Below are 22422 nucleotides of genomic sequence, written 5' to 3' on the forward strand. Positions count from 1 at the left end.
ATTGGTTCCTTCTTACATAATTAATCCGCGATCATCACGAGAAATGGATCGTCGGAATTAAATGTTTATTGACACTACGTGAAGATATTGAACGCTAGACAGAATACACAATTAAAACGTCCGTTGTACGCAAAAATTAATCGGAGAACGAGTTAAAATTAAAAGACGCCTTCGCCTTTCAGGCACCATTTAAATGGTCTTAAAAGTCTCATTGAAACGTCTAAGACGCCCTCGCCTTTCAGGCGTCCTTTACGTATACTTTTCAACCGATCACGTTGATCCAGGTAAAAAGATTCTAGATAATTAATTGACAAATCGATCCATTAACTTTAATAAATAAATATCATTTAGATACATTTTCTTTCTTTTCAAGAAACTTTTAAACGCCTTTATATGTCTTTAGATGTCTTTTTGGTTTTCGCGTCGTTTGAATGTATATGGAATTTGTAAACATAAAGGCGTGATGAGCAAATGTCGTCTTTTGACAAAGTTTTTGATACTTGCGACTTAATCGGCGTCCACGCAGCAGAGAACGAGCAGACGCACGGATTTCATCTCGTTTCGCTTTCACGTCGTAAATATTCACGATAAAACACTCATTATTTTAAATTAAAATAGCAAATTTTATCAAATTATTTACGAATCGATTTTGCGATAACACAAGGCAGATTAGTTGTCTTTTTTATATCATTTTTCTACATCCACATAATTCGACGATAAATACTTATTCTACATTTTCTTAGACCATGCAACGTCGATCGGAATAGTTTACGTTATAATATCGTAATTACAATATATCGAAACGACAAATGAATTTTGCGAACATGACTCGCACGATTTATATAGCGAGTACTGAAATCGTGTTGTACAAAGCTAGACGTATTATCGCTGATTTACAATATACTTAAACTCTAGAATGAGAAAATGTGTTCTACACGCTTTTGATTTTTCCACTAGCAATAATGCTGTAAAATCCATGCGCATGTGTAACTATTCTTTTCGACGTTACATCGTGTAAGAGTGTTATAAGGACGCAAAAGTATGTAACATTAGTTATGTTTAAGAAGAGTAATCACTTTTCACATTTACATTTTCATTAAGAAATTAACTAAACTAAATAAAAAAAAGAACATAAATAAAAAATGTGCAACTTATGTTTCTTTGATAATAGTAATTTTGAAGAAAATTTTAATGAAGTCACACATAAAGTTAAATTTCGGTAAAAGAGACGCATGCATATTGTAACAAGTATGAGATTTTAAGCTAGCAGATAATAACGAAACGTCATTATTTGAACGAACAATTTTCAGAATAGAAAATTGTTAGTATCTTACTTTCAAACGACTACGCGCGTTATTATTAATCGCGATCGCCTCAATACCACTCGTATTCTGATAAACCGGTACAACTCTGATATTATTCATTTTTTACCTTGAAAAGGACTGTAAAATAGATATCAGCCAAAAATCGAAAAATTATACCATTTCTATATTACGACCTTCTGTGTAAGATTTAGTCACGATATTTTCTCGTGTTTATTGCTTGATTCATTTTAAGGTACAATTTAATAAGTGTGTGACTGCCGACAAGTAATGGGACGTATTGGCAGTCCTATGCTATTTGATATAACATGGATTTCGTTTTCAACGAACGCAACTACCTCTTACTGCTTGTAAATTCGAAGCTTTACTGTGTCTCTGATTTTGTCGCAGAATAAAATCTGTTTCACTTAGTATCGGAAAAGTTCAAGTGTAACTTTAGAATCTTAACGTGTGTAATATACTTATATGCGTTAACATTAATGAGGTTATTTATTTGTTTATACAATGACTGTATCGAGAGATTAGAGAGATATCATTAAATAGTCTTTATCCTTAAATATTAATGAGCACGAGGTGAATAGATGTACATCTTAGAAAGTACAATAGAGATATATATTATAGTAGAGATTCTTGTATTATCTCTCTCTCTATGTATATAATATTTATATATCTGCATCTGTATAACGCTCTTGTAAAACGCAATGCTGCTTTGCATTACGACCGAGCGTAATAAAGTTAGAATTCTTTCATTACGACTCTGAAAACAATGCATTGCCGGACCGGGTGCCTCGTTGGGAGCGCGCAGCGCAACAAAATTATTTTTCCCGAGGGTACCGATCGAAGCATAGGACGAAAAGTGATTGCGTCGCTCGATAAGAGATAAGTGAAAAGGAAGGAAAGAAGGGAGGAGATGCGATGAGAAAGCTTCACAGAAAGAAAGAAAGGCGAACTACAGGATAAGCTCAGCGAAGATTCATCCTCTCGACAAATGGCTGCGCGAGAAACCGCTGTAAGTCACTCTCATCGTACATTGGAAAAAAAATATATAGAAGCATAGATCGTTTACGCTCGTGTTTACTTGATAATTGATTACACAGATCACAATAAAGAATTGTTGTGAAGTAACTCTAATCAGAATAGAATTTATTTCTTATAGATTTTCAATCATAAAAAACAATGCTACCCCCTCCTCCCCCAAATTGCTCTATTATATTATTCGATTATTATTTTAAAGTTATTTTGATTTTTAAGATGAAAAATCATGCAGCGATTCATAGGGAAAAAATGTGTAATAAATCATTAACCGTCAATAAAGTAATAAAAATAGGCAAATGTTTGACGTACATACATACATATTAATTTTTTTTAAGCAAAAGATAAAAAGTTGTCTCACAAAACATATTTGTTACAGATACAGTGAGTAGGAAAGTAGGCACTTTTCTTATGTTTGGCAAGATTAGTAAGAACAAATAGTTTGATTTCAACGTTATGAGTCCCATTCTCTTCGCAATAAAATCGTTTCTTTTCAAAACTAACTCATCATAAAAAGATACGAAGAATTTTTAATAAAATTTCAAGGAAATTGACGAAGAGATCGGGACCCATAACATTGAGATCTGACTATTCCTTCTCACAAATCTTAAAAATCAAAATAACTTTAAATCTTGACATGTAATTTAACCATCGACATTGTTTCTTGTGACCGAAAATCTATAAGAAACGCCTACTATGATTAAAGTTCTTTAATAACAATTATTTTTTGTCGGCCTATGTTATCTCCTTTCGGATCGTCCCGATCGTGCGATAAAAACGTCGGAACTCTGCTGCTGCGTGTATATTCGCGTGGGCGGAGATCGCGATCGCGGCGGTCGCACTCGCGATCCCTTTTGCGGCTCTCTTCTATAGTATTTCATAGTCAATAATACATAATTGTATAATATATCTATGTGTGTATAATTATCGCGATCAATCGATCGATTGATACATAATCGGACGACAGGGCGATAAGGCTCGCACTACGAGCCGTCTCTTTCTCTTCTTCTTCTTTTTCTTCTTCTTCTCCATCGTGTTCGCTTCTCTATTATCGGGCACGTGCGTACACACAGTACAGACATATATGTATATATACATACATATATATACGCACACTCTCGCACGCTCTCACAGGTACGCGGGACGCACGCATTCACAAAAATAAATCTCTAAATACGGCGCATGTGAAGTTTTTTCTTCTTCTTCATCCGTCGGTCGCTCGGCGAAGTGTGAAGCTTTCGCTAAAGCTGAGGGCCAGTCGCTCTGATCGGTAAGGATGCACTTTTTACTTCCCTTAACGAGATTGGAAAGAGGCGGATCTCTTATGCTTATCCGTGTACGATTTACGTTCGTCCTACTGTACCTCCATAACGACAAAGGTCACTAGAAATGATAAAATGACGGCGAGATGAGTAACAGCAATGTAAAGGACAAACCTTTCCGCGATTCAATGGAATAACAGCTCTCTGTCGCCGAGATATAGCGTCGCATAGTAAATCGAAGCGTCGCGACGGGCATATAAAGACTAGTCGCTCCTTTTTTACATTCGCGACACGCATGAATCAAAGCGCATCGAGTCGAGTATTCTTTTCTTCTTCGCAGCACCTTCGACGAGAGAGCAACTCAATCCGTGTTAGTGTGACGGTCACCGTCGCGTCACACAGCCGTTTTCTTCTCTTCCAACTAGCTCAAGCTCTAGATCGGTCTCTAAGCGCGTTAACTAGCAAAAAGCCGCGTGTCGCCAGCGCGCGTTCGCGATTTCGCAGTGACCTTTGCCTAAATCTCGCGGATCTCTAAATCACTAAGTTTTTCGTTGCTAGCGCGCGGTATGGGACGCCACGCGACCATTAGTCTCCTGTGAGTCTTTTCTGTTAAATGGGTCAGTCCGTTTAATGGGTGGGCCGAGAGGCGAGACATTCGGGGTCCATTGAAGGCGGGAGATGCGATACCGCGTGTCCCTCCCGAAGGGACGTGACATCTCTTCGTCCGGATCGGGTATCAGATACCAAGCGGGACGAGGCGATGTGCAAGGACGACGACGGCCACGGCGCACGGCCGAAGAGCGAGACCGTTTCGAGTCTCCGTACGCTGAGATCGGCAGTCCGAGGATGCGTCGATGCCGCGATCTGTATGTACAAGGATTCGCTATGACTCGTGACGTTTTGATCTGTACGCTCTCGCTGTCTGAAAGAGAGAGAGGAAAAGAGAGAAAGGGAGAGGATAACAGAACTTAAACGTCACTCATCGAAGCTCCTGTTCACTCTGCACGCGTGTCACCAAAAATCACGGGTATTACGAACACAGAGAGTATTTTAGAATTTCGCTAAACGTCTCATGACATCTCGAACGGTCGGGTCAACCGAGCTACACAGCCTACCGAGATGCGTCGGCGGCATCGACGCAACGTCCTCTTTTTCGCGGATGGCGTTCGTCGCTCGGGCGCGGCGCGCTTTTTAGTACGACCCGAAAAGGCGTAACAAGCTTCTCGCTAAACCGATCCGTCAATGAAACGGAGCGACTGGACTAGTCTTGTCGACTAGCTTGCGGTATGCGCAAGCGCCATGGGCCCAGTGACCCTGGACCTCTCGAGTACCGGCCCAATTCATAGAAGCCCTTACACACCGATTCGCGCATAAGCGTCCGCGATCGTAGATATTTGTCAGAAACTGCCAAAACGATGTCTTCGGATAACATATTTAAAACATCATCGACATCAGGGGTTAAAACTAAGAGATATCATTAACCACGTTCGGCTGTTAATCATATAATAAATATCCCATTTTTCTCTCTCTAACACCGATATTTGAATCTCTACTGTTTTCAAAATATGATCTATTGTAATCAATTATAATTATAACATATGTAACTATATATTCGTTCATCTAACAATCACATTTCGTGCATTAATATCTCTAGTTCTCAAATGTAGAAAATACTAATGCAATAATATTATTTTCGTTTATAAATATATTATATTACATTAAAACATTCAAAACAACCGGACGAAGATAATATTTCGAGAGCTTCCTCGACAGACTACCAGACTACCAAACGTCGGTAGGCAATTTCTTACGATCGCGTCGCTTCTGTTTGGGATACTAATTGGGCCGGGCACCGATTTGGGTATGCAGATGGCATATTGATATTTGTCTGTATTGGCCCAGGGCCTCACTGAGCTTGTGCACTAGGATCGCACTGCAACAGTCGCACGATAGACGGGTCGCTCTTCGCACCCTCTATAAATTCGTCAAGCGATAGCTTGCCGTCCTTGTTCTTATCCATCTGTCGGAATATCTTATCAGTTCGTTTCTCCGGCGTCGATTCGTCTTCCGGCATTTTCATTACGGAGCCCACCATTTTGTAGATCGCCTGAAATCAATGTTATAATGAAGTTCAATAGAATTTGTAACATACTGCATAAAACAATGGCCCCATTCAGCAGAAATTAACGCTTAATAAGCGCTTTGCGCTTGTTAGATTATATTTTTAGATCTACAGAAATAGTTCTCAGCAAAGAAAACTTTCAGCAGATGTAAAAATTCTGTTGAACGCGGTCAAAATATACTATACGCTAATTAATTGATGTATAAAAAATAATATGTAATATTTTAACAATTATGAAGTAAAAGATGATAAGTATAATTATATTGAAAGTAACAATCCATTTATTAAAGAAATTTTAAGAAACGCATAAACACACCATCTTTCAATTATGAGTATATAATATGTAAATGTAGAGTTAATTTTTCTTCAAAAATTAAATGAAAATTTTCTTAAAACCGTATAATTTAATGAAAAATCTTTCAGTTCAATCGTAATTCATAAGATAATGACATTTCTTAAATCACCTTTTTCATTAAGAGCTATAAAACGTTGATATTATGGATGTGGAGCTTGAGGATATTCTTAAATCAACGAAATACATTTAATAACATGGAAGCAGTGATACAGTCGACTATATATTAAGCTTAGAATGACTTTATTGAGCCGTAAATTATTAAACTATATCTCAGTCCCTCATTCTCGCGAATCCGCGAGTCAAATTTTATGGCTTGGCACGTACCGTCACGATTTCCAGCATTTCTTGTCGCGAGATGTAACCGTTGCCATCCAGATCATACATGCTGAAGGCCCACTTTAACTTCTGCTCCAACTTGCCTCGGGACGTAACGCTGAGAGCGCAGAGAAATTCCCGAAAATCGATCGTGCCATCGCCGTTTGCATCGAACGTCCTGAATACGTGCTCTGCGAACTACGAGAAGTCATATAATAAATTTTTAAAGAGCGTAAATAATTCCGCGCGAGCCAGCACGCGAAATGTTAATAAATTTATCGATTATACCCGGGTGCATCCGCGACTGTAACTCTTTATCCGGGATTTCTCCATTTACCTTTGACGCGTCGCCGTAAGGAAAGAAATTTCCATATATCTTCTTGAACTCCTCCACACTCAGGTGCCCACTGGGACAATCCTTTAAGAATCCTTTGTACCATTCCTGGATCTCCGCATCTTCAAAGGAAAAAACCATAAAATATTACTTGTACCCGGCTACTTTAACGTTACTCACACGTTTCCAGACATAAATCCGCGAGCTAAATATTTATTAATAACGTCGAGTTTGATACATTAGTCAATATTTTAATTATATACCAATCCTTTGACGAGCTGTAAATAAAAATATCTCTTATATGTAAATATCTATCGCATTCTCATTGTAATCTTGAAAGAGCTTAATTTATTTAAGACTCCTAATTTATCTCTTCACTTGAATGTTCTATGTTATTACGTGTGCAACACAGATAATAAATAGCACGTCAGAAGATTATAAGCTGTTAATTATCTATAGAAAGCGACGCACCTGAGAATTCAGTATTCTGTTTGAGATCCTCCAGAACTTCCGGTTTTAACTTGCTGTTTTGCTTCCCCATGGCTGTTTAAAGTCCCTTCCAGAATCCCCCGATTTTCCGACGATTTTCCGAAATCCAATTAGCAGATAATTAAAGCTCTAACTAGTCTACTATTCTAATAGTGCCGTTAAGCACAACACGCTTCGCGGCTGGTATTCTTCACCAGACACGCCTGAAAGAAGAAGAGACGTTCGGTAACTTTCAGGAGACTTTCACGATTAAGTTGGCTTAACGGCAAGGAGCAGAAGCCGATGGATGTTCGATAGGTCATACCGTTTTTTCCGCTCAATCGCTTTGTGGAAACGACTATTACTTCGCCGGGCCGTACTCGAGATCAATCGTCTCGCTGCAATTAGCGTGCAAAACGAACGAATAAAAACGCGCGTCTGGACAAGATACTTTTCTCTCTGAAGAATCGCAAATTCTGTAAACGATTGAATGTCAAAGGCTACATAGATACTAAAATCGACGGCAACGATGACGACGAAGAGTAAAAAAGATTCCACGTAAATCAGGTGCGCATTCCGTTAAAGTCCTTTGATCTTTATTAACGTTCAACCTTTGCGATCGGCACCATTAATATTACAGCCACGCTATAAGAAAAATAAAACGGTTAACGCTCCGCGTTGAAATTATTTAAGAAAAAGATACGGTTCCGGCCACCATCATTTTTCGGATTCAACCAACTTTCTTCACTATTGGAAACGGATGTTTATTGAATTACGAACGTTTTATCTATCGGTTTTACGTATCTAGAAGAAATGCATTTGCAACATGTATAAATAAAGGAAAACACGGGGATGCATCTTGGGGATGCGATGATAAGTGAAGGTTTAAGACAGGACGGGTATCTCACACACACATTCGCAATCATACGCATTCACGCAACTGTAACAGAAGAAAATTCCAAGATTAATAGAGCAATAGTAATAATAATACATTTGGAACGTAGTGTGTGCTTTATTATAATAATATTAGTAATGAGACGATAATATGCGGGCTCTCGCGGTCTCTCGCCGCGTGTAACTCGCATACAAAATACGAGTTTGCTTCGATATATATATATCGAAGTTTTATATATATATATAATATACAATATATAATATATATATTATATATATGTATATCGCTTAAACGGAATTAATTATACCACAATATAATAATTGTAATACGTAAGTACTAGACCTTATGATAAATAATTATTAATTAAATCCTATGTTGTGTGTTTTTGGCGCACGTATATTATGCGTACACGAACGATAAATTCGCTCGGGGGAGCGACATCGTGCAGTGATGCAATCTCGCACGGTCGCTCATTCGTTACGTACAGATAACCGACGACGGCAGGCAGCATCCCTTCGTCATCCCGAACGACGACGTCCCGGGAGAGAGATCCTCCGGGTCTCTCCCTGAGGCGTTCTCAGCGAGTTGCGTTCCGGCGAAACGTGCGGGAGATGGCACACCACGCGCGTTTCCCCGACGAGATGACGCTCGGCAACACACAATGTTCATGTAAATAACAATATTTTGCGTAACATCTGTCGATCTGTCGCGACCCGACGTCGGTTCTTATACGTGCGGACATGTGAATAACGCGTGAAACACGCTGTCGTCTTCGTCGCGAATCGACTGCATGCATGCGAGGACTTTATCGTCGTAAATGAATTGTTCCACCCCGAGATCGCTGCTACTTCGTCAGCAGCTGCACCCGGATCCATCTCGTGAAACTCGAGAAATCAGCCGGTGATGGGCGCGTTGGGTTGTGGTAAAATTATACGATCTCGGGACAGCGATAACGCTCGCGAAATTGTCGCGATTCGTGTCGCTTGTCAACGGAGAAGTAGCACATTTTCAGAGACAAACCGTCGTGTTTTTTATCGTGAAATTTTTTATGGGAGACTGCTTGCCACGTGAAAATTACATCTGTGAGCTCGTCGCTGTAGGTTCGGCAAATAAAATTCTGGTATATTTAACTACCCCTTGATTACGCTGACAGTTAAAAGCCTGTTTCCATGTCGTGCTTGCGACAACAACGCATCTCAGGACTGACGTTTTAACATTTATATTCCCGTCGGTTCTGTCCCATGTACTCTGAACTTATTAAAATACAAAATTACAATTACAAAGATTTAACATATTCTTCTGACCAATCCGCCAGATTTTATAAAATAAACTACAGTGTTAGTTTTTATGTCCTCTTTTCTTTAACTATAATACATCGGTAAACTATAATGTATCGCATCAAAATAATTACGTTGATTTAATAGCGATATAATATACATTATTAACCCTTTCGGAGTCGATCTTCGTCCGGAAACAATGATGTTTTACATTAAATAATTATTTCGTCTAAATAGACAAATTGAAGTTATTTTTAAAAAAAGGATTAGTCATAAAAGAAATATTTAATAAAAAAAGAACAAGTTCGGAAAACTAATTCTAATCTAGGATAATTATAAAAATAATTTGAAAAAGAGAGATTACAAATTTATATTACCAATATACTGCTATGAATTGCGCAATGAGAAGCACGCACGCAATATCGCGAACGAATACAAAGCCAAAAGGGTCAATATATAGAGACGTCGTGTTGAATACTAAGAGATTATGACATCGTTGCGATCTAAAAAAAGAAGCGTGTGAATGCGATTTAAGCGAATCGAATCACGTATTCTTGAAAGTCGTTGATTGTAAATCCCGCAGAATGCGCGTAATACACTCGATACACCAAAGTACATAATACGCTAATTACGAGATATTTACGGCACACGCTACGGAAATCTCGCGTAATCAGTGGATGCGCTAATTACGCATTCGCTTTAATCAAATCAACTGATATATTTAGCCGTTCGAAACGACCTGCTTACGCATCGCTTCGTTACAAAGAGGAAGAAAGACTCTCGTTGCGACTCTGTCTGAAGCTCGAATAAGCCCACACAGCACCTTTCATTGCAAATATATATTAAATACGTATCTATGTTGCATTTACATTGCGTTTTCTTTCATATCAAATATAATGTATTAAATACGTAATTAATGCAATGGATGTGAAATATCCAAATTGAAATACGTATGTAATACGTAGCAGGTATATACTATACATATTTAAATACATGGATATATATCAAACACAATAGTTGATACATATTTAACAGAATGTAATAATACGTCACAAGATGGCGTAGTAGCACTATATAACATTAAAAAAATCATAAACGGACAGTTTTGAGCAAGTTTTTGTGTGCGTAGTTATTATCTGAATCTAAGAATAAACAAAAGCAATATTGAAGTATCATATATTAGACCGCGATGTGAATAAAGGCTTATTTCGGTCAAGTTTGGATTTTTAGTGCTGATCGAAATAATTTCGTGTAAAACCAATTTAAGTTAAATAGTAAAAAATAATTTAAATTAAACAACAAGTCGAAAGTAAGTTCCTATTTTGTAACATATTGAATGTAATTGCTGTACAATTAATGTATATCCGATTTTTTTATAAGTTATATAACACACATAGTACATTTTGAACGCGTATTTGCAATATTAGAGATATGTATCAAATACATAATTTACGTATTTAATACGTATCGAATTTAATACGTATCGAATATATATTATATATTATCATATGTATTTGGTATGTAATGTAAATGTCTATATAAGTGTCTATAGAGCGGACATTCATCGGTATTTAATGTATCTGGTACATACGTATTGCTACGTATCTGCTATATAACAACATTTCAAATTTCATGTATCTGCTACGTATCTGAAATCTAAAGTATTGTGCGGGAGCATATTCGGATCGGCGAACGTAATAGCGTAATAGCATAGTATAGATCGGAATCAGGTAAAAGTTTTAACGATGTAGATAATGATAAAAGTATTGCAGTTCCCTTTTTCTTCATGATCAACGTGCACCATACCTGGCGAAGATTTAATTTTAGATATAACTTTCGGAGCTGTGATATCGCTTGTATCCTCATTTTCTAAAATGTCATTTTTTTAAAAAGATATTTCTCTTCAAAAGATATTCTTTTGCAACTAAATTTTTTAAAATCTCGTTATGGCACCAAAAACAAATATCCCTCTTCTGATTTTTCAAATCAATCGTCGCGCGATCCGAAAATACTCAAATAGAAATCATAAAATGTGTATTATAACTAACTTTATATCGTTAAATATTTAATAAATTAAAATTCTCTATTATATTACATATCAAAGGAGCAATAGTAATTCATGCTTTTGAGTTAAATAATATTTTTTATTTTTTACTTTCATAAGTGTCAAAATGTAAATCAATTAATTTCTGTTTTTTAGTTTCAAACTAAACAATATTCATATTAACGTATGCATTTAGAAAATAATCAACTAAATTTAAGTCAAGTTTAATACATTTTTTAAGTTAAATTGTTTAACTCTATTGTTTTAAAATTAATTAAATTAAAATTAATTGAGTAGGAACAGTGGCGACTTATATATGGAAATGGTTAAAAATAATTCAAATTGAATATAATTTGACACTATGAATTTAACAGTGAACTATTCGTAGTTTTCACGATTTGTTGTAGATCGAAAATGTGAAACAAGTGCCAGGAATATTTATTATATTTTCCACGGTCGCAATACTTCTTACAATGGTTTTAATCGAGCAATATTAATGCTACTGCATTGTAATGACTATGTTTGAAATATACATTTTATCGATTTTTCCTGTTGCACCTTACATCATGTCTCATTTTCATTCTACCGCTAGTGATAGAAGGAAATTGCAGGACATTATTGGAACAACATATATTTAACTCCAAAGCTAATAGCTTCTTTCTTGTAAAGTGTCTCGCGACTTTTTGCGCAGCAAATTAAAAATTCATGCTATTTAACAAAACGCACATCATTTTCATAATCATGAAAAACATGGTACGTACTATTTACGGATAAATGCCATGCCATTTTCTTCCCTCTCGTTGCGTATTATCTAATAAGGTAAATGCGCGCCTGTTCTTTTATCTCGGCGATGAATGCCACGAGTCATAAGCTCGTTATGGCCTTCGGGCAAAATTGATACCCCCTGAAAGATTTATATCTGTTGTCTCATGTTCTGATCGGTAACGACCTTCTCCGGAAAAGTGATTTTACTTGAAATGTGGGACGACCGTATGCAAAATGCCGCGCCCGTGATTATCTCGCAAGGACGTTTGTAATACGCGCCTGAGAGAGTCTAGTTTTTAGATAAGCGGACTTGTCGAGTTAATTAAGAAGTAGCGTGCCTGCGAAATTCTAAACGCATTTACCGCGTTGTTTATCGGTATCTTGATGTAATCATCCCTAAGTGGCACAACAATCCTAAATGATGGAGCTAAAACAAGGTAACGAATTTTTAATCGTTGCTTACGCAAATTCAAGTTTGATTCAAAATAAATGATTTTACACGCGGTTGCTAAATCTTTGTATTTTTCTAATTCGATCGAACGTGTTGAAAGAATCGTGATTGATAATTAGCATCAGACGATTACGTTGTTAATTAATTCTATGTGGGTGAGCAAAGATATAATAATAAGAGCATCAATGCATCAAAAGTTAAATGATAGGTAAGCTTTTGCGTAATTCAGATTGTAAAATAATATAGATAACTTGCTATAGATTATATCTAGTTAGTGACATAGAAATATCGACTTACAATTAGATTTATTTTTAGTGCTTTTCTAAAAAATGGATATCGTTTGGCAAAAATGTATACGATCGGTTACTCAAATACCCAAGAGTAATCCCATACGATTGGTTTTGATTGCTCGCAAAATTATGCAATTGGAAGGTAAAGTTTGCTTAAACATGTTATCGCATTGTGATACATATCGCATTGAAATACGACTTCTGAAGCTTCGCAGTCCAGATCTCGCGTGTTGGATATGATGCGAAAATAGCAAACTAAGCGATCAATGACATTGCATGTATCAGAGGAGATAGTTGTGGTCATTAAAGTGCAAGAGGATAGAAATATCGTGCACATCAATAGTTCCGATCGATGCAATCGACGTCATCAAAGAGAGTTCCATTCTCATTAAAATCGGAAATATGTAAGTATTCTCATAACCGATGACATTTAATTTCTATGTCGATCTATGAAATATATCGCAATTTTTTCCCCAAAAATCTAGGCCATATAAGCGTCTAAAAGATATGACTAAGAGACACCTTAATTAATTTGAATTTTTTCTGTTATACATAGTAATAAAAACTATAATAGTTTACTTTTTACAAGGTTATTTTTTCTTAAGATTAGAACAATATATCGCTAAGATTTTTATTACGGACTGGATAAAAATTTGTGTCATTACTATATCTGTTAACGTTAAGCACAAAATTTATATTTTATGTTCTAGAAATTTTGGAATATGACGATAAGAATTTCGAGTCCAAATCTAAAGCTTATTAAATTAGATAATTAATATCTTATTTGCTTTATTGACGATTGGGTAATTGTTTATTCTTCTATCAAATATCATAGAACGAGATAAGACTGCATCGTCAGAGAAAAATTTATGCCACAAAGAAAGATTTAATATTACCTTTTTAATATTTAAGCACAATATTTAAGACCGTTTATATCTAATGTTGATTAAGTAATTTATAATGTCTACGCGGATCCGTTAATTATTAATTATTTCTTTAGACGCTATATTTATAAAATTTGTTTTTTTAGGTGCAAAATTAAAGTTACTCGTCATACGTCTCGTAGAGTATAATTCTTTTTCACGACGTGGAATATTTGCTAGCGTGCACAGATAGCGAGTTCTTTTTCTGCGTGAAGCAAGAGTAACTTCTGTGAGATTGCAAATATGGATTTGATCTAGTTCTAGAATTTTTCTATCAGAGACCTCATATATATTTCTTAATTCTCATACGAAAACAAGTTTCAGGTATTTTTTACTATTGATCGGCAATAAGCGACGTATTTATTTGTTTGACATCTTGTTGGAGCACAAAGATTTTTGTCACTTTTGACATTGTTCTCAAAATTGCGAATCAAAAAAAGTTCAACACGAAATTCTTTAAATCTTCAATTCTTCTCAGTTTTGACTTCCTTAAGTAATTTAAGACTTGTATGAATATATAGTACTATAGTTTTAAAGGATCGGAAAGAAACAATTTTTCCGCGGATTTTTTCGGTTTTTTTTCCCAAGGGTAGAAAAATTCATTTTGGAAAAATTTACGCGTGCTCGTAAAACCTATCACATTTGCTTCTCGGTTCTTTCCGTAAAGAAAATAGAAATTTTGAAATTGTATAAAAGATTGAGGTCGCATAATGTATTCAATAAAACATACAAAACATATACTATTGCACCATTAATGTAAATTAAAAATATAGAGTCCAAACATCATATTTATATGATAATAGTAGGTCTAGAAAATAATTTGGATTTAAATTGAATTCATAACAAAATATTTGAAAAAAAAAAACTACAAAGAGACACTTCAAGAGTTCATTAGATCGGAGTATGACAAACTACAATTAAAAATCTGTCTACTTAAGCTTTGCTATGTACTAAAGGAAGATGAGATTAGATTTTACTATGAAAATAGAAGGATAACTAAAAAATTTTAATAAAAATAATTTCATAGATCGCATTAATTTTATAAAGGAATTTAGAAGTCTGTCTTTTTATACAGGAATTTAGAAGTCTATGTCTTATTATGTCTTTTACATAGCAAAAACAGCAATTTTTCCAAAAAATTAATTTTTCGGAAAAAAACCGAAGTTTTTCCGGTTTTTTCCAGCAATTTGAAAAAAGCGGCTTTTTTAAAACTATATATAGTACTTTATATACGTCGAGCGCGCTGATCCTAAATAGTCTAAAGAGTCTACTAAATAATGATAAAATGTTCACGGAAGGTCTGTTCCGGGAAAATCACCTGTGGTGCACAATGCTTAAAGCGCTTACGAATCAAGGATTGTAATTAACGGCAGTACATTCCTCACGAATATCTTCATCAGACACATACCTCGAAGAGTATCGATCACGGATTCGCGTCTCAATCCTCGTGTTCCTTATTATGATCACGTTAAGGTTGATTCTGCCGCATTATTGTAAAAGAGAAAAGATCAAGATTCACTGGCGAGAAAGATTAGCGAGTATTTCCTCCAATATTTTTCTCCCCGTAATCTTTCGCTCAAGATCGCGCTCTAGGAGGAGGGACTCTATAATCCAGGAAAACGAAAATACGTAGTCATGGCTGTAATTAAAATTGTGTAAAAAATAATTATATCTTGAACACTTTGCAGTGCGAGAAAATTAAATCGCTATTAATAAATAATCTAGTCTTATGTAAAATCTGTATTATGTAAAATAATTATATAATAATTTTGTATCTTTTGCAAAAAAGTAAAAGATTTCATTATTGTACATCGTAATTTGCACTTAAGCAAATTAATCTTGAAACGTTAAATATGAATGTACAGGATGTATATAAATATATCCAACTTCTTAAATATCATTCGTAAATAACAGATATTTTGGGGTTGATATTCTTTTAACGAAAATGTCGAGATCATTAATTGTTTATCATAACTTTTCCATCTTTAGCACATTATATATCTTTTTATAATTAAAGTCTACTATACTAAACTCAATCTAATTGTAATAATTGCAAAATGTAATTTTGCTCATTGATTCCCTCCATTCTACTTTATAAAGTGATTTTTCTTCGTGAGCCTTCTTTCGTTTTTAACAGGAAAATGATTAATGTTTCGACTTATCTGTAAGAAAAAATTGTTCTCAAATTCACTAATATCTGTTATTAAAAAATGTGCGACAAGGAATCACATTTTTAATAATAATATAATTTAAAACATCCCTATATAAATAAGACATGTTAAAGATGTAACTGCATTTTACTTATATTCTTATTAACAACAGTACTCAGACAGCACTGTTCTCTTGCAATATTCTCTGCTTCCCTTTTTGTTTAGAACATGATCTCAGCGAAGCGAGGATATTCGAAACGTGAAATACGATAATGCAAACTACTGCGATGCGATCCGACGAAGAGTCACAGTTACATTACGCGTCTTGTGCCGTCTTCTGAATTAATTCGAGGCTGCTTTGTACAAATTGCAGACTATCAAGTTAGTTGAAGCGCATTACTTTCATCATTTTACTGATCTATGAATCCGTTTAGCATATCTGTAATAATAAGATTGCCTTCAGCCATAACGTTTATAGATAATTAAGCTGTGAACATATACACAAAATGTATAATTAATTAATGCACGTTGATTAAGCAGTTTAAACGGAGTGATTATTTTGCGAAATAATTAACAATTCGTGGTGCAAATCATTATCATACGAAAAAGATTTAGATAATAAACATTAAATGTAATTTAGATAATAATATAATAAGAATAAATCTAAAGAAAATTATTAATAAACGAGAAGCTTGAGAAATTCAGAACGTATATTTTTATAAAATATATATATATATTTTAAAATTATCTGTAGACTGGATTGTGTGAATTTGAAGATAAAAAAATGAGTGGCTAGCTTCCGTAGAGCAAGTTTATCGTCAATGAATTGTTTTATTGTTTATAAGTAGTTCATGCTATAAGTCACGCCGAAGTGTAAAGAAACTGGGAAAAATTGCGATCCAAGTTATATATCCGCGTATATATCGTCTTATAATAAAGTTTACTAATAAAAAACGTTTATCGGTACATTATCGTTCTTAATAGACACGGTTTGATTACATTTGGCGATGAAGCTATACCAGTTAAACTAGACATTATATATATATATATTTATATTTATATATATGTACAAAATACTTTCCGTTAATGAGACAGCGACGATAATCTTGCATGAACTATTGACTTAGTCCTTTCAAAGGTTAATTCTGTACGAGCGTGTAAAGCTCCGAGGCAAGAGGCATGATACCGGAACGCGCGAATACCTCCTTCACGGGTAAGCTCCGGACATCACGAGACGTGCCTCTCTCAGGATTACCGTTCAGTCCTAAGCTACATCAGATGAATATTCAATGCAACAAGAGTGACGTCAGAATAACACAGTAATTACGCTACATTATGCGATAAACGCGAACGTATCCTAAATTAATCTTCTTTCGATCGACGATAGCTAAACGCGAGACAGCAATTTTCGAGGAAAGGATTAACTTCTGCGTGGTAGTAATTAAAAGTGTATCCGAATACGCATACACAATTGCGATGTTGTTCGATTTTTTATTTATCATTGATAAAAACTAACGTCGTAATAGAAATTGGAGGCATACTCGCAAGAATGATCTCGTATTTTTTTAAACTCAGAAAAATGGAGTTTGTAGTTTATAATGCACATCACGCACATGCAGATACATTACTCGTTTTTAAAATAATTTTTTTATCTTGAAGACCTATTTTTATACGGACGAAATACGTCCTCATCGCGAAATTAAAAAGCACACACTCGAGAGAAAGATATGTCGCATAAAGAATTCCTCTTACAAGGCGGAAATAATTTCAAACATCGACAATCTGCAAAATCCAGTTTATATAATTGCATTACTGGGATTGCGGTTATTGGGAAGTTAATAGGTAAGGTAGTATGTTCCACTAGACCTCAATTAATTCTAAACCCAAGTATAATTGCAACAGAACTTGAAATTATTTGTTACAAAACCAGATTGAAACATTTTACAGCAACAATTTATTATACATTATTATACAAAACCAAATTCTGTTTACTTTTTGTTATTAGAATCAAGTAAAAATAATTAGATAATAAAATAATTAGATAATAAAGTTATTTTTTTTTAATTAAAAAATTAAATGTCAAAGTTAAACATGGTGAGATATAATTGTTACATAAATATTTCTTCAAAAATAAATGTAATTACGGCATTTGTGGATATAATTGAGATATACATTAGTGAGCAAGAGATATACGTAACAAAAAGGCTGGAAACCACTGATTTAAGGCGTCCGCAAGTTGTTATCAGAATAAATGATACTGTGACGTACTTAATCAGGGTGGAGGGTTACGAGCGAAGTACGTTTCTGTCGAGTAAGGTCAAACTGCGGAAATTGCAGCGTAGAGCTAACTCATCGATATTACAAGCAAGCGAATTGAGATACGTAGCTACCGTGGCGAGGAAGGACCTGTTACGACCGAGATTGATCCTTCAATAGACCAAATCGGCATCGACGTATCGAATCGGCGTCGATGTTTCCCTGGAGATTAAATTTATCGGTCAATGCGAAATCGCACTTAGCTGTCGCGGGGACCAGAACACCCTTATACCTATCTTGTACTGAGCGAAATTCTCTAATCATGTCATTCAGCAAGAGAATCTTTTTTACTGTATAAAATTCGGAACTCGAGATATAAAAATGCGAAAAATATATAAAATGCAGGGAAAGCAGCAATTTTCGTCCGCTGTGTTCCTCGTTCGAAAATGCAAAATCAAATTCGAAGTTTTCCCAATTAAATGAGCGACATTGAAGAAGAATACGTGACGCAATGTCATTAGAATCGGATGTCGATAATGAAATTACACAACAAGCAGCATAACTCTTCTCAGATAGTTTAAATAACTTAACCAGTCTAATCTTCTGAGAAGAGATACTGCTTACTGGATAATTCAGTTATCTAAACTGTTAGGAACTTGAGATGTTTAATGAGTGAATTTCATTTCCATCGTTGTTGGCAAAACGTCTGTTAAATACGAAATGAAATAATGAAATATTTCCGCCAACTGACGAATCGGCAAAATTGTAAGCGGAGTTTACAATCGTCCTGAGAAAATGTTATTCGAAGGGTATTCCGGTTATGTAAGAGTTTAGTCGTGCGGCAAAATAATATGTTTTAATAAAGTTTATTACTTAGATTACTAATTTAAACGCGTTTCGCGAGAAGCGCCGACGGAAAGGCAACATGCGATGAGAGAAATCGAGCAGAGAGTTTCGAGAGATCATACATGCCGATGTGTATAGGAGTAAATTAAAAGGAGTGGAAGGTGTAGAAAAATATAAAATCGCATGGACTATAAGAACAGTGGCTCGAATCGATTAGTATAAGTTCTCGGTTCCTCGTTACGTTATTATCGCGTTCTCATTAATCTGAAATTGACTTTATCTTCGTCATTTCGCGGCGAGTCGGGATCAGTCAGGACAAAAGTGATGAATTCAGCGATGACCAAAGTAGGCGATTGTTTAACCTTTACAGAGAACGGGAAAGTTACTAATGGCGCTGAAACGATGTCATATTTTGAAGCAAAGATACAATAAGTTATAACAAATCTCCGAAAACCTGTAAAGATTTAAAAAATAGACCCCGTCCTCTAAAGATTAACAGAAATATAAAATCATTTAATCGGTAATCATCAATTACCGTTCATCGGAAAACATTTATTTAATGTGACATCGACGTCACAGTTATCTCGATTGATCCCGTGATAATGTGTATCCCTACAAAAGATCTGCGTTGCGCGCGTGATGATCTATAGAAAAGTGGATCTCAATAAGGAGAGACGGAGGAGAGTCGATATTTAAAATTGGTGCTCGATTTTAGAGCTCGTGATTTAAACATGAACAGCCCGCTAGTAGAAACGTCATTAATGTGATACGACGGAAATTGAGTTCTGGACGCGCATATTCGTGCACGATCGCTTGCGTGCGTGCATATTTATGTGCATGTTATATTTCTATTGCGTGTAGGTATGTGCTAACGGAGTGGTGATTTTGCGTGAGGAGTCACTGGCACGCACACATATGTACATACACACACATATACACACACGTACGCATACGCGCATATATGTCGAAGGGGGCGACAATCGAGACGCAAACGACGGCTCCTCTAATAATGTAATGCACTTTAGGTCCGTTTTTAAGCTTTATAAAATTCTTTCGTCTACGTACGGTGACTCTTTCGTAAAAGGGAACTTATTATGTCGATTGTCAATGCTGCACTTTCTATTCGAGAGGAGAGAGTTGCAATGTTCGGTTCCCCGCATTATCCCCCCCTCCCAGTCTACCTGAAAAATCGTGTATTTACGAACCGAATTTCGGTTTAGCGATTAGCGATTAGAACGCGAGTACATATTGTTATGTAAAAGCTCGTCTATATAGAAGTCTTAGACGGTCGTGGAGTCTTAAGTTGTAGGAAACTGACCAATCACAATCAAATATAAAGAGAATACTCGACTAAGATTAATCAATTTTTTACGATGAGACCCTACGGTTGTCTACGACTTCTATGTAGACGAACCTTAAATCAACGACTGTGCGAATGCGTCTACCTTGGGTCTTATACATTGGCGATTTCGCGCAAATGCATTTCAAAATGCATTTTCGAATAATCAGTCTCTCCCCTGTCACTTCTTTCAGTTAAAGAATTCGACGACATAATATTTTTTCAGAAATATTTACATGTCAATATTTTAACTTAAAAATTTTATCAAATTTTGAAGTAAGATTGAACACAGTTTCGTTATCTATATGCAAAATCTTTAATTTATCTTGAGACTACTTTGCAATTTTGAGATACCATTAATATTCGTGAAACAAATGACATATCCAGAAGTAGTTAAGTCTTTTCTTTTCAGCTGAACTTCTTGCACGATTCCTTTTTCCTCTTTTTCACTCTAACGTTGAAGAAAAAAAAAAGAGAAAAATGAACGATGCAAGAAGTTTAGCTAAAAAGAATAGAGCTGTTGTCCACTGAGAAAATCTCGTCCTCCCTCCCGCGCGATTGATTTTGTCGCCAGCGGACAAGACCGCTTTTACGAACTGGTACAGATTCGCTATACACATAGAATATACGTATAATATATTAATATTATTTATAACACGTTATATATATTTATATACATTATATATAATTATATACGTTTATATATATATATATTTCGAAATATCATATTAACGGATAGATCTTATCTTTTTCTTCGTTTAAAATTGACTTAATCGTGGTAGTTGCGATTGAAGCACATAGAGAGTAAAATCGTGAAGCTAGAGAACCTTCTGCCTCTCACGCGTCATGGAAGGAGCCAATGATATGTACCTAGCCTAGTATAAATATATATGAGCGCGTGTTTTTACTTATTTCGACGGCGCAGAGACATTCTCCGATCTATTCGTTCCGCGAGTCGATCAATTTTTCTTTCAAACAACAATTGCCACGAATCATCACGACCTCGATGCAATTTCGCGCATTAGTACCACGTGTAAATAACGAGCGAAAACACTCTTTGTCACATAAAATCGACTAGATTAACCGATCTCGTCTACAAAATCTCTAGCGAAGTCACTCACAACGCGATAAAGTTTACGACATTCTGTTCCTCGTCCTATAAAGCGATACGTTTCTAATTTGTATCTACATGATTTATGCACGAAGGGAAACTGCGCACGAAATCGATCGAGTCGACAGATGCGATGTTTCAACGATATTTCGAGGAGAATTACGATGTGGAGCGCAGAGAGAAAATAGGAGAGAACCCGACCACGTATCGAAAAGCGTATCGTTCTAATAAAAACACACAATTGGTCGAATGCTGTCACTAGTAGACGCTAGTCTATCATTACATTAGAGTGAGTGGATGTATCTTCCCTAAGTTAGGGACCCTAACGACGATTATTGCGATCAGTTTCAGGCTTGATGTACGGAAATGTGAATTATCCATCATACACGAGATCTTATTTATATGCTCCGCTACAAGAAAGTACCAGCGAATTCGATTGGACACACTAGTGCATATTAAAGCCATTGTACGTTGATTTTCTGTGTAAAAGTAAAATGCAAATATTTCAAATTATAAAATACAGATTTTATTTAATAGCACAATAAAGTGTATTGAGAATTTCATAGTTTAATCCATTTTTATATTTATATTAAACACATTTTTACGTCAAGTTGTGTACGATGGCTTTAATGTGCACAGTGCGCACTGAGTGCGTCCAATCGAATTCGCTATAAGGAAAGGATACGGTTTTCGCGTGCTTTCGCGAAACGGTCTCTGTTTCGCAACGCGATTTTTACATTAGAACGACGTGCCAATAACACATTGTGGTCCGCTTATCGTTGTTCTTCGTTAATACAAAAAGGAGGCGAGGCCTCTCCTTCAGCGCACCGTTTCCCGCAAGTTAAAAGTAGACTGTAAAGCCGAC

General features: G+C 35.6%; 1 protein-coding gene across 3 annotated transcripts in view; it reads right to left on the minus strand.

Annotated features, from left to right (window-relative positions):
* Positions 1 to 5385: 5385 nt before the first annotated feature.
* Positions 5386 to 22422, minus strand: part of Nca (neurocalcin homolog) — a 210059-nt gene continuing 193022 nt past the window's right edge. For 2 of the 3 annotated variants that reach the window (XM_018454693.1, XM_018454694.1), the window contains exons 2-5: positions 7214 to 7434; positions 6746 to 6864; positions 6418 to 6606; positions 5386 to 5723 (exon numbers count right to left, since the gene is read on the minus strand). In XM_018454693.1, the coding sequence (XP_018310195.1) occupies positions 5523 to 5723; positions 6418 to 6606; positions 6746 to 6864; positions 7214 to 7283 (579 nt within the window). In that variant the 5' untranslated portion in view covers positions 7284 to 7434 and the 3' untranslated portion in view covers positions 5386 to 5522. Of the gene's footprint in view, positions 5724 to 6417; positions 6607 to 6745; positions 6865 to 7213; positions 7435 to 7535; positions 7596 to 22422 lie in introns of those variants that run through there. The other variant, XM_018454695.1, reaches the window with a different exon arrangement.

Source organism: Mycetomoellerius zeteki, unplaced genomic scaffold (assembly GCF_001594055.1).
Source record: "Mycetomoellerius zeteki isolate Tzet28-1 unplaced genomic scaffold, Tzet1.0 scaffold446, whole genome shotgun sequence".
Taxonomy (NCBI): domain Eukaryota; kingdom Metazoa; phylum Arthropoda; class Insecta; order Hymenoptera; family Formicidae; genus Mycetomoellerius; species Mycetomoellerius zeteki.